The following is a 12,736-nucleotide window of genomic DNA, read 5'->3' on the forward strand; positions in this document are numbered from 1 at the left end:
ACATTCATTGAGATAAAAGATAGGTTTCTATTTGTCCCGGCCCTTGATATTATCAAACCAGCGGCCGCCAGAAAACTCTAGCTCCAGTTTAGGTATGGGGTGTTACCCCTCCGCTGTTTCACACACAAATGGAAGAGTTTGCAAGCAGGCACGGGCCGTGCCGGGTGTTATACTGGGGCGGTGACGTCAGGCAGGGGAGGGTAAGGGTGGGCGGGGGTTGTAAAATGCTGGATATGGACCATTAGAGGTAAGTACCGGAAAAAAAAAAGAATTTCATTGCCCACGCTGCATCACATTTGGCGATGCAGCATGGGCAACGAAATTCGTTCTATTTATTTTTTTGGGTACTTACCTCTAATGGTCCATATCCCGCATTTTACAACCCCCCATCCTGACCCTCCCCTGCCTGACGTCACCGCCCCAGTATAACGGCAGGCACGGGCCGTGCCTGTTTGCAAGCCTTAAATTGCCCGGCTTGTGACTGCCCAGTTGAAACAGTACTCCATGTGTTTTTTAGCTGCCCCGGCCACTATACTGCAAGAAAACGCTGGCTGGTGCAGATCTGTAGGAACCTTGGAACCCAACACTGCTCAGAGGCATTTAGGATCCTCAAGTATGACACAGGTATCCCCATTGTTTATTCAGTCGCAGGCTTTCTATTTTCTATGTGGTGCTCTCGTAGGTACTATCTAAAATCTTCACATTAGATGATAGATGCTCCTTGACAAAAACTGTATCCATTTTATTGCTCTGCAAGTTAGTTATTCCTTCTCTTAGGTCTTCCTTATCTTAGGTCTCTTAGTAATGGTTTTAAATTTCAAATGTGGTATGTGCTCTGACAAAAAGGTGTGTTTATCTGCATGTGGAACCTGAACTAAAAAGTCTACTTCCACAAATTTTTGAAAAAATTCCACGTGCTGAAGTAGTTGCCATTAAGGAACAAATCAAAAGCGGGCTCCTCTTTTAACACTTTTAACACCTGTAAGATAATAATGTGGCAACCTTTTTTTATCTTTTATTAGGATGTACATATTTTCATTATTTATTACTCTCAATATGCACTTCCCATGGATGAACTCGTGTTTCCAACCCAGTTTCCCTTCCCTTAATCCTTTTTTAAACGATTTGTGATGCTTATCCATAGTTATATTTGCACGCAATTATGTGTCTGTACCACATGGCTGTTTTTAATCTCAGTTTATTTGGATTGATTTGCTTTTTCGTGTATGTATTTAATGTATTTTTGAGGTCATATTGACCGAAATAAAGTTTATCTCGACTCTCATAAGGTATAATACATATTTTCTGTAACTCTATATTTTTTTGTGTTCAATAAGTTTATTATTTTAAAAAGTATAAGAAGTAGTTAAATACAATACATAGTGATACAATCGAAATCCATAGACAAAGTATTGATGAGTAAATCAAGTACAAATAATTCCCTCAAAACAACATGAATGTAAAATATAAGAAACTCATAACGGGAATATCTGTGAGCCAACGTGTCCGTAAAAGGTATCACTATCATGAATGGAAGAAGTAAAAAGAGAGAAAAAGGAAAAAAAAAAGAAGACGGAGAGAGAGAAAGTGGAAAAGAAGATAGCAAAAAGAAGAAAGAAAAGAGAAAGGGAAGGAAAAGGAAGGATCCACTGCAGTACTACAAACACACATTACACAAATAACAAACAATAGTCAAGTAGAGAACATAAAAGGATATTGGGCAACCAAACCCTTCAAAGCCAAATCCATATAAGCATCTAGGGCTTTCCAAACATTACTAGAAATCGTAGGGGTAAGATGAGCCACATCGACTGAAATGTGTGCGCTACGTAAAAAAGAAACCCATGCCCACCATGTATGATATGAGACGGAAGAAAAAGACTTCCACTCCATAAGGATCACCTTAATAGCAACCGTCAACAAAAGGTCAAGCAATTGCAAATCAAGGGCATCCAAAAGCAAGGGTACTCGGGAAGCCAAAGGGCCCAAAAGAATGATGGGGAAGGAAAGCTGAAAATCAGTATTGAAAATTAATATGAGGTGTTTATTAATGAGATCCCAGAAGGGTTGTAAAAGAGAGCAGGTAAAGAACATATGCAAATAATCACCAGTAGCCAGGCCACAGCTCCAACAGAGATCATCATCTTTCAAGTGTAGTGAATGCAAACGCACAGGAGTCCAATGGAGAAGGTTGAGAGAAAAAAAAATTGATTGGAATAAAGAAGGGGCAATCTTATCACGGAGAGAAAATTTGCCAATCAGTCGCCAAGTTTCTGGCGAAATATGGTCGGTAAGATCCTTATCAAAATGATGTAACCACTTTTGTTGGGTAACAGTAGGTAAGGCAGAGGAAGTAGAAGACAGAAATTTATAGATTTTTGAAGCTATATGACCAGATCAAAGCCACAAGGAAAATAACATAACAGTAGGAGAATCGGGCTCCAGACGTACTTTAGCAAGAGCTACTTTGATTTTTTTTAAAGTATAGAAGTCCAAATTGGAGAGCTAGAACTGTTGAACTAAAGAGGAAAAGGGCAATGGATCATTATTGGAGTCATACAGATGACGAACCAAAGTTATTCCTTTAGAGGACCAGGAAAGGATCAACACAGGATCAATAACAAATTTTAATCTAGGATTACGCCATAAAGAAGACCACTTCGATTTATGGATCGGCGTAGCCATCTTCTTATCCACAGACTTTACTGCTGCAATAGTATCTAAGATAATGGAGCGGGAAAAAGGAATAGATAAGGTGGATGTGGTTAAAAAAGAAGAAAGTGGTAAGGGAAAGAGAGATGTTGCTCAATGAAAACCCAGGAAGGCGTGTGCACAGGAGACGAGGAAAACCACAAAGCACCTTGGGAAGCTAAAAAAGCAGTCTGGTATCATTCCCAATCAGGAAAATTACAACCACCCATCTCATAAGGTTTCCTCAAAGATTTATACGCAATTCTAGCTCTCTTATCACTCCAAAGAAACTTAGAAGTAATGGAGTCAATCTCACGAAAAAAGGAAGAGGACAATTTGACCGGCAGCATAGAGGAAACAAAGTTAATAATAGGAGTAATCATCATTTTGAGAGTTTGGATACGACCCCACCAAGAGATGTACTTAGGGGACCAGGTATCTAGAAGTTGGCGAACTTTGAGAAGAGTCTGCGCTTCATTATGTGCCACCGTATCATAGAGCGTACCACAAAACCAAATCCCTAGATATTTGAGATGTTTAGATTGCCACTTGAAACCAGCGGTACCCATATGTGCAGGATAACAATAAGCATTCAAGGGAAACATCTCAGTCTTATCTCTGTTAAGCGTATAACCAGAGACCTGAGAAAACCTAGCAATAATATCTGTAAGCGCGGGAAGAGCTGAAGCAATATCATCCGAAAAAATAAGAACATCATCCGCATAAGCCGCTGTTTTTATGCGATGCGGGCCAAAAGTAAATCCCTTGATAACTGGATGTAGGCCAATGAGTCTAAGAAGAGGATCAATAGCTAATAAAAACAAAAGCGGGGATAAAGGACAACCTTGACGGGTACCTTGACGGAGATTAAAAAACTCAGAAGTGGCCCCATTGACACGGATATTAGCTCTTGGCTGGGCATATAAGGACATAACCATGTTAACAAAAGAGTCACCAAGATTATGGGCACGAAGAACAGCATGAAGAAAAGGCCAAGATACCTTGTCAAAAGCCTTTCCGGCATCTAAGGCGAGAGCTGCCGCTGGAAGCGTAGATCGTTTAGCTGTACCGAGAATGTGGCAAAAGGTGCGGATGTTGTCTCTAGCAAGCCTACCCCTCACGAAACCCGTTTGAGAGGAATGAACTAAAGAAGGAATATAGGATTCCAACCTCTTGGCAAGAATCTTAGCAAAGATTTTAGCCTCCATATTTAGAAGGGAAATAGGGCGAAAGTTTTTAGGGTCTGAGATATCTTTTCCGTCTTTCAGAATTACGACAATAGTAGCATCTGCCGCCGTACCAGAAACCGCGCTCTTGTGAATAAATACATCGAAAACAGCTTTAAAATGAGGGACCATAGAAGGAAGAAAGGTCTTGTAAAACAGGATGGGAAAACCATCCGGCCCAGGAGCTTTGCCAGACCGGGTTGACTTGATAGCAGTGATAATTTCAGCAGATGTAATGGGGCCACCCAATTTCTCTCCATCCGCAGAAGAGACAGATTGTAGAGGGATAGTTTTTAAAAATTCCTGACAGGTTTCAAAGGATGATTGGTTGGTAGGGGTATAAAGAGAACTATAAAAGTCACGAAACACTTCAAGAATTTCTTTAGTTTGAAATTTTTTAACCCCAGATCTATTAGTGATAGCAGAGATTTGAGAGGATTTAAAATTAGATTCCTGAAATGTCAAAGTTGCGGCAAGAATCTTACCAGCTCTATTCTTCAAGAGTAACCTCTTGGATTTCTGGGCCTGGAACCCAATATGAGCCCGTTTGGTAACGATAGTGTTATAGGAATATTTCAAATTCTTAATGGATTGCAGCAGTTGTTTATCATTAATACGTCGAAAAAAAAGCTCTTGCTGTTTAATGCCGTCTGCTAACTCTACAAGTTCCCTTTTGATGTCAGCATTTCTTTTTGCCATAACTTTAATAATCTGTCCTCGGAGAGTACATTTAAAAGCGCCCCATAAGACCACCGGAGAGCTAACTGAGCCTTCATTATCAGAGAAGAAATGGTCAATCTCATCTTGTATGTTTTGAACTTGATCAGCATCATGGAGAACTTCCGTGTTAAGTCTCCAAGAGGAAGGTTTACTCTTAGGAGCGAGATTTAGGAGAGAAAAAGAAACAGCCGCATGATCAGAGATAAGAATAGGGTGAATGTACGGAGAACATGAGTGTTGTACTAAAGACGAATGCACTAGGAGATAGTCAATACGGGAAAAGCTAGAATGAGGAGAGGAAAAGAAGGTAAAATCACTACCTGTAGGGTTATGGAGGCGCCAAATATCTTGGAGATTGGCAGAAGAGGACATATTCAACAATTGTTTGTGAGATCTAGGAGGTCGGAAAGAGAAAGCCGAATTTCTATCTAACACTGGATCAAGTGGTAAATTAAAGTCACCACGAACGATCAAATTACCATTATGTGGAGTAAGAGCTAATTGTTTAATGATCTTTTGCCAAAAAGAAGGATCATCAGCATTTGGGGCATAAATGTTCAAAACATAAAGATCAGCAGAACCATTAGACAAACGAGACAACAACCATCGTCCCTCAGAGTCATGCTCCACAGATATGACTGACAATCCAGATTTTTTAGAAATAAGTGTTATGACCCCATTCTTTTTGTCAAGGGCATCCTAACACATCACATCAAGAACCCATTCTTTCCGTAATAACAATGCTTCTTTATAGGAGACCTTCGTTTCTTGTAAGAAGACTAAATCAGAAGAGAGAGATTTTCAATAATCAAGAACCTTAGCCCTCTTAACCGGATGGTTTAATCCCTTAACATTAAGGGAAACTACATTCAACCCAGACATAGGTTAACATAGAAATAGAAACCGATCAAGACACACAGTAGGGAGAATAAGACGACAAACAAAACACAAATCAAGGACCAACAGCGCTGTGCAGCAGAAGAGAACACTACACGAGGATCCAGAAGAAAAAAGGGGAAGATAGAGAATGAAGAGAGGAAGAGGAAAAGGAAAGTGGAAAGAGAAGTATCAGAAAAGAATAGAGAGAACAGAGAAAAGAGGCCCACCAGGGGAGGCCTAGAGAGGACCAAATGCATACCAGGGGAGACATGGATGCGGGAGCAAGCAGACTGCCGGGAAACATCCAATAATCAAGTTAAAAATAACAACCCAAGAATAGCGGGAAAAGTAGGTGATATTTAAAAAGGGTAATAAAGGAAGCAGAGCAATGTAGCAAAAGAGCAAAAGAAAAATGAAAATGTCGTAAGAGGACTATGGGTTAAGTAAAAAATAAAAAAATAAAAGCGCAATAGTAAGAAAAATGAAAACATCATGAAATATATAAGCAAGCAATCATCATAAAAAGAAGGCAATCTAAAAAGCAAACAGACAACTAAATGGAAAAAAAGGAAACAAATACATTGTCATGTACCAAAAATACAAAGTACACAGAGTGATCATATAAGAAATGCTATAAGAGAGAAACATAATGCAAAACTGTGAGTCAGAAATGGGTAGTAGAAATCAGTAAAGGAGCTGAACGATATAGGGAACTATATACAGAAGGTATAAACCATCAGTAAAGTAAGGAAACAGATGAATCAGCATACTTAATGCCTAATAAGTACTATAATAGTAAACATCATGAATGAATATGAACTAGAAATAACAATAAATAGAAATTCATCACAAGTGCAAGCAAAAAAGACAAATAATGAGATTGTTAGATAGAGGGAACAGTGAATTTATAAAGTATTGGACCGAGGATAAACTGAACGTACATCATAGGCACAGAACCAAAAGATATAGAGCAACATATGATCAATAGAGACAAGGAGAAAGGAAACATAGAAGAAAATATGAACAGAAGAGAAAGAAAAACTGGCATCGTGCGAAGTACTGTGAAAGTGTGTAGCAGGAAATCCAACAAGCAAACGATGTTCAACATACAAAGATAGAAGGAATAAGACCTGTGACTGTAGGCAATAATGAAACAGAAATATTACAAAGAAACTTTACAACAAAACGAGGAAGGAATAATTGTGGCGTGTAAAAAAGAAGTACATACAAAGAAAACCAGATAATAGGAATGAAAAACCAAAACAACATATAAGGCGAGCGACAATGCAGGGAAGGAAAGGCAATAAGACAATACGGCGCGAGGTAATACCACGCAAGGAAGAGACGAGGAGGCGAAAAATCCTGACCAAAATTATAACAACTAGAAAAAGACAAAAAAGCACCACTAAAGACGAATGGCAAAGATAGTGACACTGGACCACCATCAAAGAAACACTAAAAGAGAAGAATAATAACTGAGAACACAAAAAGAACAACTAACGCAGATGAAATATCATAAAAAGAAGAAGAGACCAAAACTTCAGGGAGAACAAAGAAACCTATAGGCTACGAAGAAAAACATAGGTAGCCATGATGAAAGAAATACGAATAACAAAACACCTGAGAAGGTGAGATGAGTCAAAGGCAACATGTAGAATTGAAACAGTTACATGTTGCGGACAGAAATATGTAACGATTTACACAAAAAGAGAAACATAAAAAGAATCAAGTTCCAGAAGATCCAGGAGCAGAAGACGAAGGACCAGGAGCAGACGAAGAGTCCATCTGTGTCTCAGACTGGTTATCCAAAAAGGAAGAAAGATCAGCAGGTTCGTCAAAAATACGATAGCGACCCTTGAAAGTGATACGGAACTTGGAAGGACCAGCAAAAGAAAAGGGAATGTTCATGTCCAGAAGACGTTTGCGCAGATTTAGAAATCCTTTCCTTCGAACTACAGTGTCTCTAGCAAAATCTTGTGAACTAGAAATCCGATGTCCTTCCCAAGTCACCGATTTAACCTTCCTCATATGAGCCAAAATTTGTTCTGAATGTTGTTGACGTAGCGGTTTAAAAATTACCGCCCTCGGATATGTGGAAGATTTAGGTTTGAACGTAGGAACTCGATGGGCTCTCTCAATTTCAAAGTCTCTCTGAAAGGAGATTTGTAAGGTAGAAGGAAGCCAAGTGGATAGAAAATCAATCATTGAGGAGGCTGATTGCTCTGCATTTTCAGGAAGACCAAAAATACGTAAATTACTCCTCCGATTGCGATCTTCTTGCTCTGTGAGATCTCTACGCAAAGCCGCCATTGAACGTTCCATCTGGTGGAAAGCCTTCGAATGTTGATGGGTATTATCCTCCACTACTCTAATACGGGATTCTGCAGTTGTAACTCTGAGAGATAAAGCTTTAAAGTCATTCCTGACAGCTGCAACCTCAACCTGTAATAAATCAGTATTAGTCTTGGTAGTTTGCGCAATATCATGTACAGCATTAAGGCGCGCCAAAATAGCATCCAGAGTGGTATTAGAATCCTTCTGAGAAGACTCAGGAGTGGGGGACTGTTGTTTAAACCTTTTTAGAGTCCCTTTAGAGTCTTTAGTAGTGGGGGAAGGGCCCATGGTGTCTGCCATAGGAGCAAGATCCAATAAACGCACCAAAAATGTGGCAGAATAGGAATGCGCAGAGGGAAAAACCCAAAAAAGAAAGGCCAAATGTGACACAAATGGCACTTCAGCAAGTCACACCAAAAATAAACACAGTATGCTCAAAAAAGCTCAGAGTATGGCCGTGACATTTAGAGCACAAAATGGCGGCTAGAAGCAGCTGAGGTACAAGCATGGAAGGTACTACAAGAGCGCAGAAGGAACAATGTCTTTTTAGTGAGAGGTAACCTCTATAACAGGTTACACTGCGCAAACACTCCAGGTGAGATAGGGCATCATAAAAAGGCAGCAGAGTGAGGTAAGGAATGTCATTGAGAAATCCACAGAAGCCAAAAAGCTTATGACTGCGACTGCAAGCAGTGAAACACTTCCGAAGAATCAGAAATATATATAGAAGTAGAAAAAGATCACCTCATTTCAGTCAAATAGGAGTGAAGTTGTAGTGCATTGCGCCTGTGAGAAGAAATACGAGCATCGCCACCGGAGAAACAAAATGGCGGCCGCTCGCAGCAGCTCCAATAGCGAGGCTTTCACACAAGGAAAAGAGCAGTTCCAGCCTTTTTCAGCAGATGTAGTGTGCAGGAAAAAGTTCACGGCACATTCCGAAGCATTATTACAGATTCGGGAGTGAAAAACGGCATCGAACGGGATTCCAAAATCGTCCCGACAGCCGGTGTGGTTCCCGAGCTCAAGCGTGATCCGCGATCTCGCAGCGGCGCGCAAGCCACGGCCCTTCTATAACTCTATGTTAATGACATGTGAGTCATAAAACACAGCTAATACTTTAAGGGCCACATGTAAGAACCTATTTTGCGTTCGCAAACAGGCCGATTCTGTAAATCTGCCTGTTTTCCTATGTGTCAAACCTTATTTTATATTCAGTAACCTCTTACTGAATTACAAAATTGGTTTGCGATTTGGTATTTGGAAGGGGCGTATTTAGGGCGTCCCTTCCAAATACCGAATCGCAGAGGTATATATGAAACTTTTGTGACCATAAATGCGGTTGCAAAACATTCGCATTTTATCACCAACTTCAAGTTGGTGGTAACCCATTCGCAAATGGTAAAGGGGTCCCCAAGAGACTCCTTCCCCTTTGTGAATGGTGGCGTAAAAGTTTTTTAAGTTGCCTGCTCTTAAAAAAAAAAGAAAACTTTTCATTTTTTTCTTTTAAACGCAACCCGTTTTCCGTTAAGGAAATGGGGCTGCATTTAAAAAAATATATTGTATTATTGAAAAACAATAACGGACATGATGGTCTGCTGACCCTAGCAGGCCACCATCCTAGTGATTTTAGCGATTCCTAGGAGATCGCAAATTGCAACCTACCTCATTAAAATTAGCGAGGTCGGTTGATTTGTGACCCCCTAGAAATCACTAAATGAAACTCTTGGCGTTTCATACATTAGGAAGAGCAATTAGGTAATCGTATTCCTGGTGTTGATACACGTGGCCCAAAATATTGTATTTCCATTATCAGTATTTTGTTGTAACGTGAGGTGAGTAGTAAATGTTTGATTATACTCGTCAATAAGTTGACAATACCAACTTCAGCGCCTTTGTTGCGTGCACGGTGACAGCAGAAATGTTTCTTTCTCATCCCTCCCCTGTCAGCCGCCAACGAGCAGTTACCGTAGAAAATGCGTCACCGAGAGACATAAGCATCAATTACACGCTCATTGCAATGCGATCGTGCTGGTCTAGCGACTTCCATCTCTAAGGCGACCACTGGAAAGGCCTGGGGCGTTGCTGCACCGTGCCCGCTCCTGTCCTCTGTGCACTGAAAGGTCCCTCTCCCGAGCAGCCAGGTGCCGCTTTCTCACATCTGACGCCTCTCACTTCGGCCCCATGAGTCTCGGGGAGCAGGACGCGGTAGTCGCCGAGAGAAAATCTCCTGTCAGCAGGCAGGAAAGCCGACCCCGTTCAGGCGCCCTGAGTCCGCTACAGGTAAGCTGCCGTAACTGCGGCGACAAGAGGGGAGGTTGCCGTGTCACACAGACGCTCGGCGGGAGCGAGCGGATTCTTACCTCACAGTGCCGCTTGTCGGTGACGCCCCCTCTGATAATGGCAGACAGGCTACCGAAACAACAATCACACGCACACCTGATTTGCGGAGGCCTGTGGATGTTTTTATCCTATTGAACATCACGGTCATTCAGGCGGGATTCCCATCTGAATGGCACATGTGAACACGCTACTTAATGAGTTAGAACAGCCACTACACAAACACTGATTTCTCCAGAAAGTGCATTTATTATTAGAGTTATTGTATCATTCTTATAACCCGCTGGTTTGCTGAGCCCAGAAAGATCTCCGCAGCAGGTGTCTGACTCTTAACCCAACAAAATATTTTAAAATGCTGCCCCTGTGTAACCAATTAAGCCAGAAAAGATTTATCGTCAGGTTTTCCTCGTCCCTAATTTCTTTGAAGCAGTTTTCTTTAAATAAAATCTTTTTTTACATAAATGTATACATTGTCCGTCAGACTTTGAATTTTATGACGTAGCCACTCGTGACCCCACCCCATTTCCGTAGCCAAGTTAACCTCTAATATATGGATTCTAGAGTAATTCTATTGCCGATCTTGGAACTGCACTGGGTATATACAAAACTTCAAATGTATGATTTTAACTCAAGATGAAATTTACCAGTGAGCGAATGGTACTTTCGCTGAGGAGGGAGGTGTTACCCTCCTCACGAAAATATCACTGTGGAAACCCTGGAAAGTAGTATTTCCACAGCGTTTGAGATATCAATTGAGAAAGTTAACAGCAATGGATGTGTTGTAAAGTTGAAAGAACAATCTCATACAAAAATATGGTAAACAGCACATAAAGTGTTTGGAAATGTGAGTGACCCGGTGAAAATGCGCCTGGCCTCTGAGAGTCTGAGGGTAGACTCAGAATCCAGAGACTTTGGGCTACATATGCGACCATTTCCTTTTGTGACTCGCAATTTCCGAGTCGCAGAAGAACATGTACTAATGTGTCCCAGACACATTTTGCTATTCCCAATGGGGTCGTAAATGACCAGCCTCAACAATAATCATGAGGCAGGTTGCAATTTGCGACCCATTAGGAATGGGCAATAATACAGGGATGGTTGCCTGCTGGGGACAACAGACTCCCATGTTTGTGTTTGCTTTTTAAATAACCAGTAATCAGAGAGGTCCACCTCTAAGAGGATCAGTGTGTATCCTGATGTCTATGGAATACACACAATGTGTTAAAATACCCGTCACACACCAAAAGGGCCCTTGGTGTCATGCTTCATCATCGGGGTCTTCCCGCCTGGCTGCCGGACGGGGCAGTGCTGCGACAAGCGACTACGCTGGAGCACCTTTTAAATGAGGGTGCTATGTGAGTGAATTGGAGTGAGTGTCAGTGGGGTCAGGAGTGATGAAAAAGTGGTGTTAAAAAATACCTGGCCTAGTGATAGAAAAAATTATTTAATAAACACTGGCTGGTATTATTAAAAGAAGTGGTGTCGGAAAGGGTAAGCGGGTTAATGGGCTTACTTTCCTGTGCAGGTCAACATGTTTCGGGGCGCCATGCCCCTTCGTCAGGACCGGGGTCAGATCTCCCTGTCACTCACTAATGTATCTCCACAATAAGGTGTATGTACAAAAAAAGGGTGTGGTGGTAAATACATTTATCAATGTGTATAGATATATAGTTTATATTAATACACTTCCCTTGCTATTGTTAAGATACTATTGTAGTATGCTTAGCAAGTTGAGGAAAAATGCCCCATGAGCCAACTCTAGATCGAAGGGTATTCAAGGGTCCAATCAACCCCCAGCTTCCTCCTCCGTCCGTGGCTTCCGTGATAGTTTAATTAATTTACTATTCCCACTCCAGCCAGTATTAATCTAGAGTAGGTACTGGACACTAAACTTAGTTAATTTATGATTCCCACTCCACTCAGTATGAAATTGGGGTAGGTGCTGGACACTAAACTTAATTAATTTACTATTCCCACTCCACTCAGTATTAATCTATGGTAGGTGCTGGACACTAAACTATATTAATGTACTATTCCCACTCCAGTCAGTATTAAATTAGGGTAGGTGCTGGACACTAAACTTAATTAATTTACTATTCCCACTCCAGTCAGTATTAAATTGAGGTAGGTACGGACAGGGGGATCTGACCCCGGTCCTGACCAAGGGGCATGGCGCCCCGAAACATGTTGACCCGCACAGGAAAGTAAGCCCATTAACCCGCTTACCCTTTCCCACACCACTTCTTTTACTAATACCAGCCAGTGTTTATTAAATAATTTTTTCTATCACTAGGCCAGGTATTTTTTAACACCACTTTTTCATCACTCCTGACCCCACTGACACTCACTCCAATTCACTCACATAGCACCCTCATTTAAAAGGTGCTCCAGCGTAGTCGCTTGTCGCAGCACTGCCCCGTCCGGCAGCCGGGCGGGAAGACCCCGATGATGAAGCATGACACCAAGGGCCCTTTTGGTGTGTGAGGGGTATTTTAACACATTGTGTGTATTCCATAGACATCAGGATACACACTGATCCTCTTAGAGGT

General features: G+C 41.3%; 1 protein-coding gene across 1 annotated transcript in view; it reads left to right on the forward strand.

Moving 5' to 3' along the window:
* Window positions 1–9,861: 9,861 nt before the first annotated feature.
* The window catches only part of STPG4 (sperm-tail PG-rich repeat containing 4), a 342,310-nt gene continuing 339,435 nt past the window's right edge, over window positions 9,862–12,736 (forward strand). Inside the window, exon 1 of the mRNA XM_086949125.1 lies at window positions 9,862–10,130. Within this exon, the coding sequence (XP_086805251.1) occupies window positions 10,032–10,130 (99 nt within the window). The 5' untranslated portion in view covers window positions 9,862–10,031. The remainder of the gene's footprint in view (window positions 10,131–12,736) is intronic.

Source organism: Lissotriton vulgaris, unplaced genomic scaffold (assembly GCF_964263255.1).
Source record: "Lissotriton vulgaris unplaced genomic scaffold, aLisVul1.2 SCAFFOLD_590, whole genome shotgun sequence".
Classification (NCBI taxonomy): Eukaryota; Metazoa; Chordata; class Amphibia; order Caudata; family Salamandridae; genus Lissotriton; species Lissotriton vulgaris.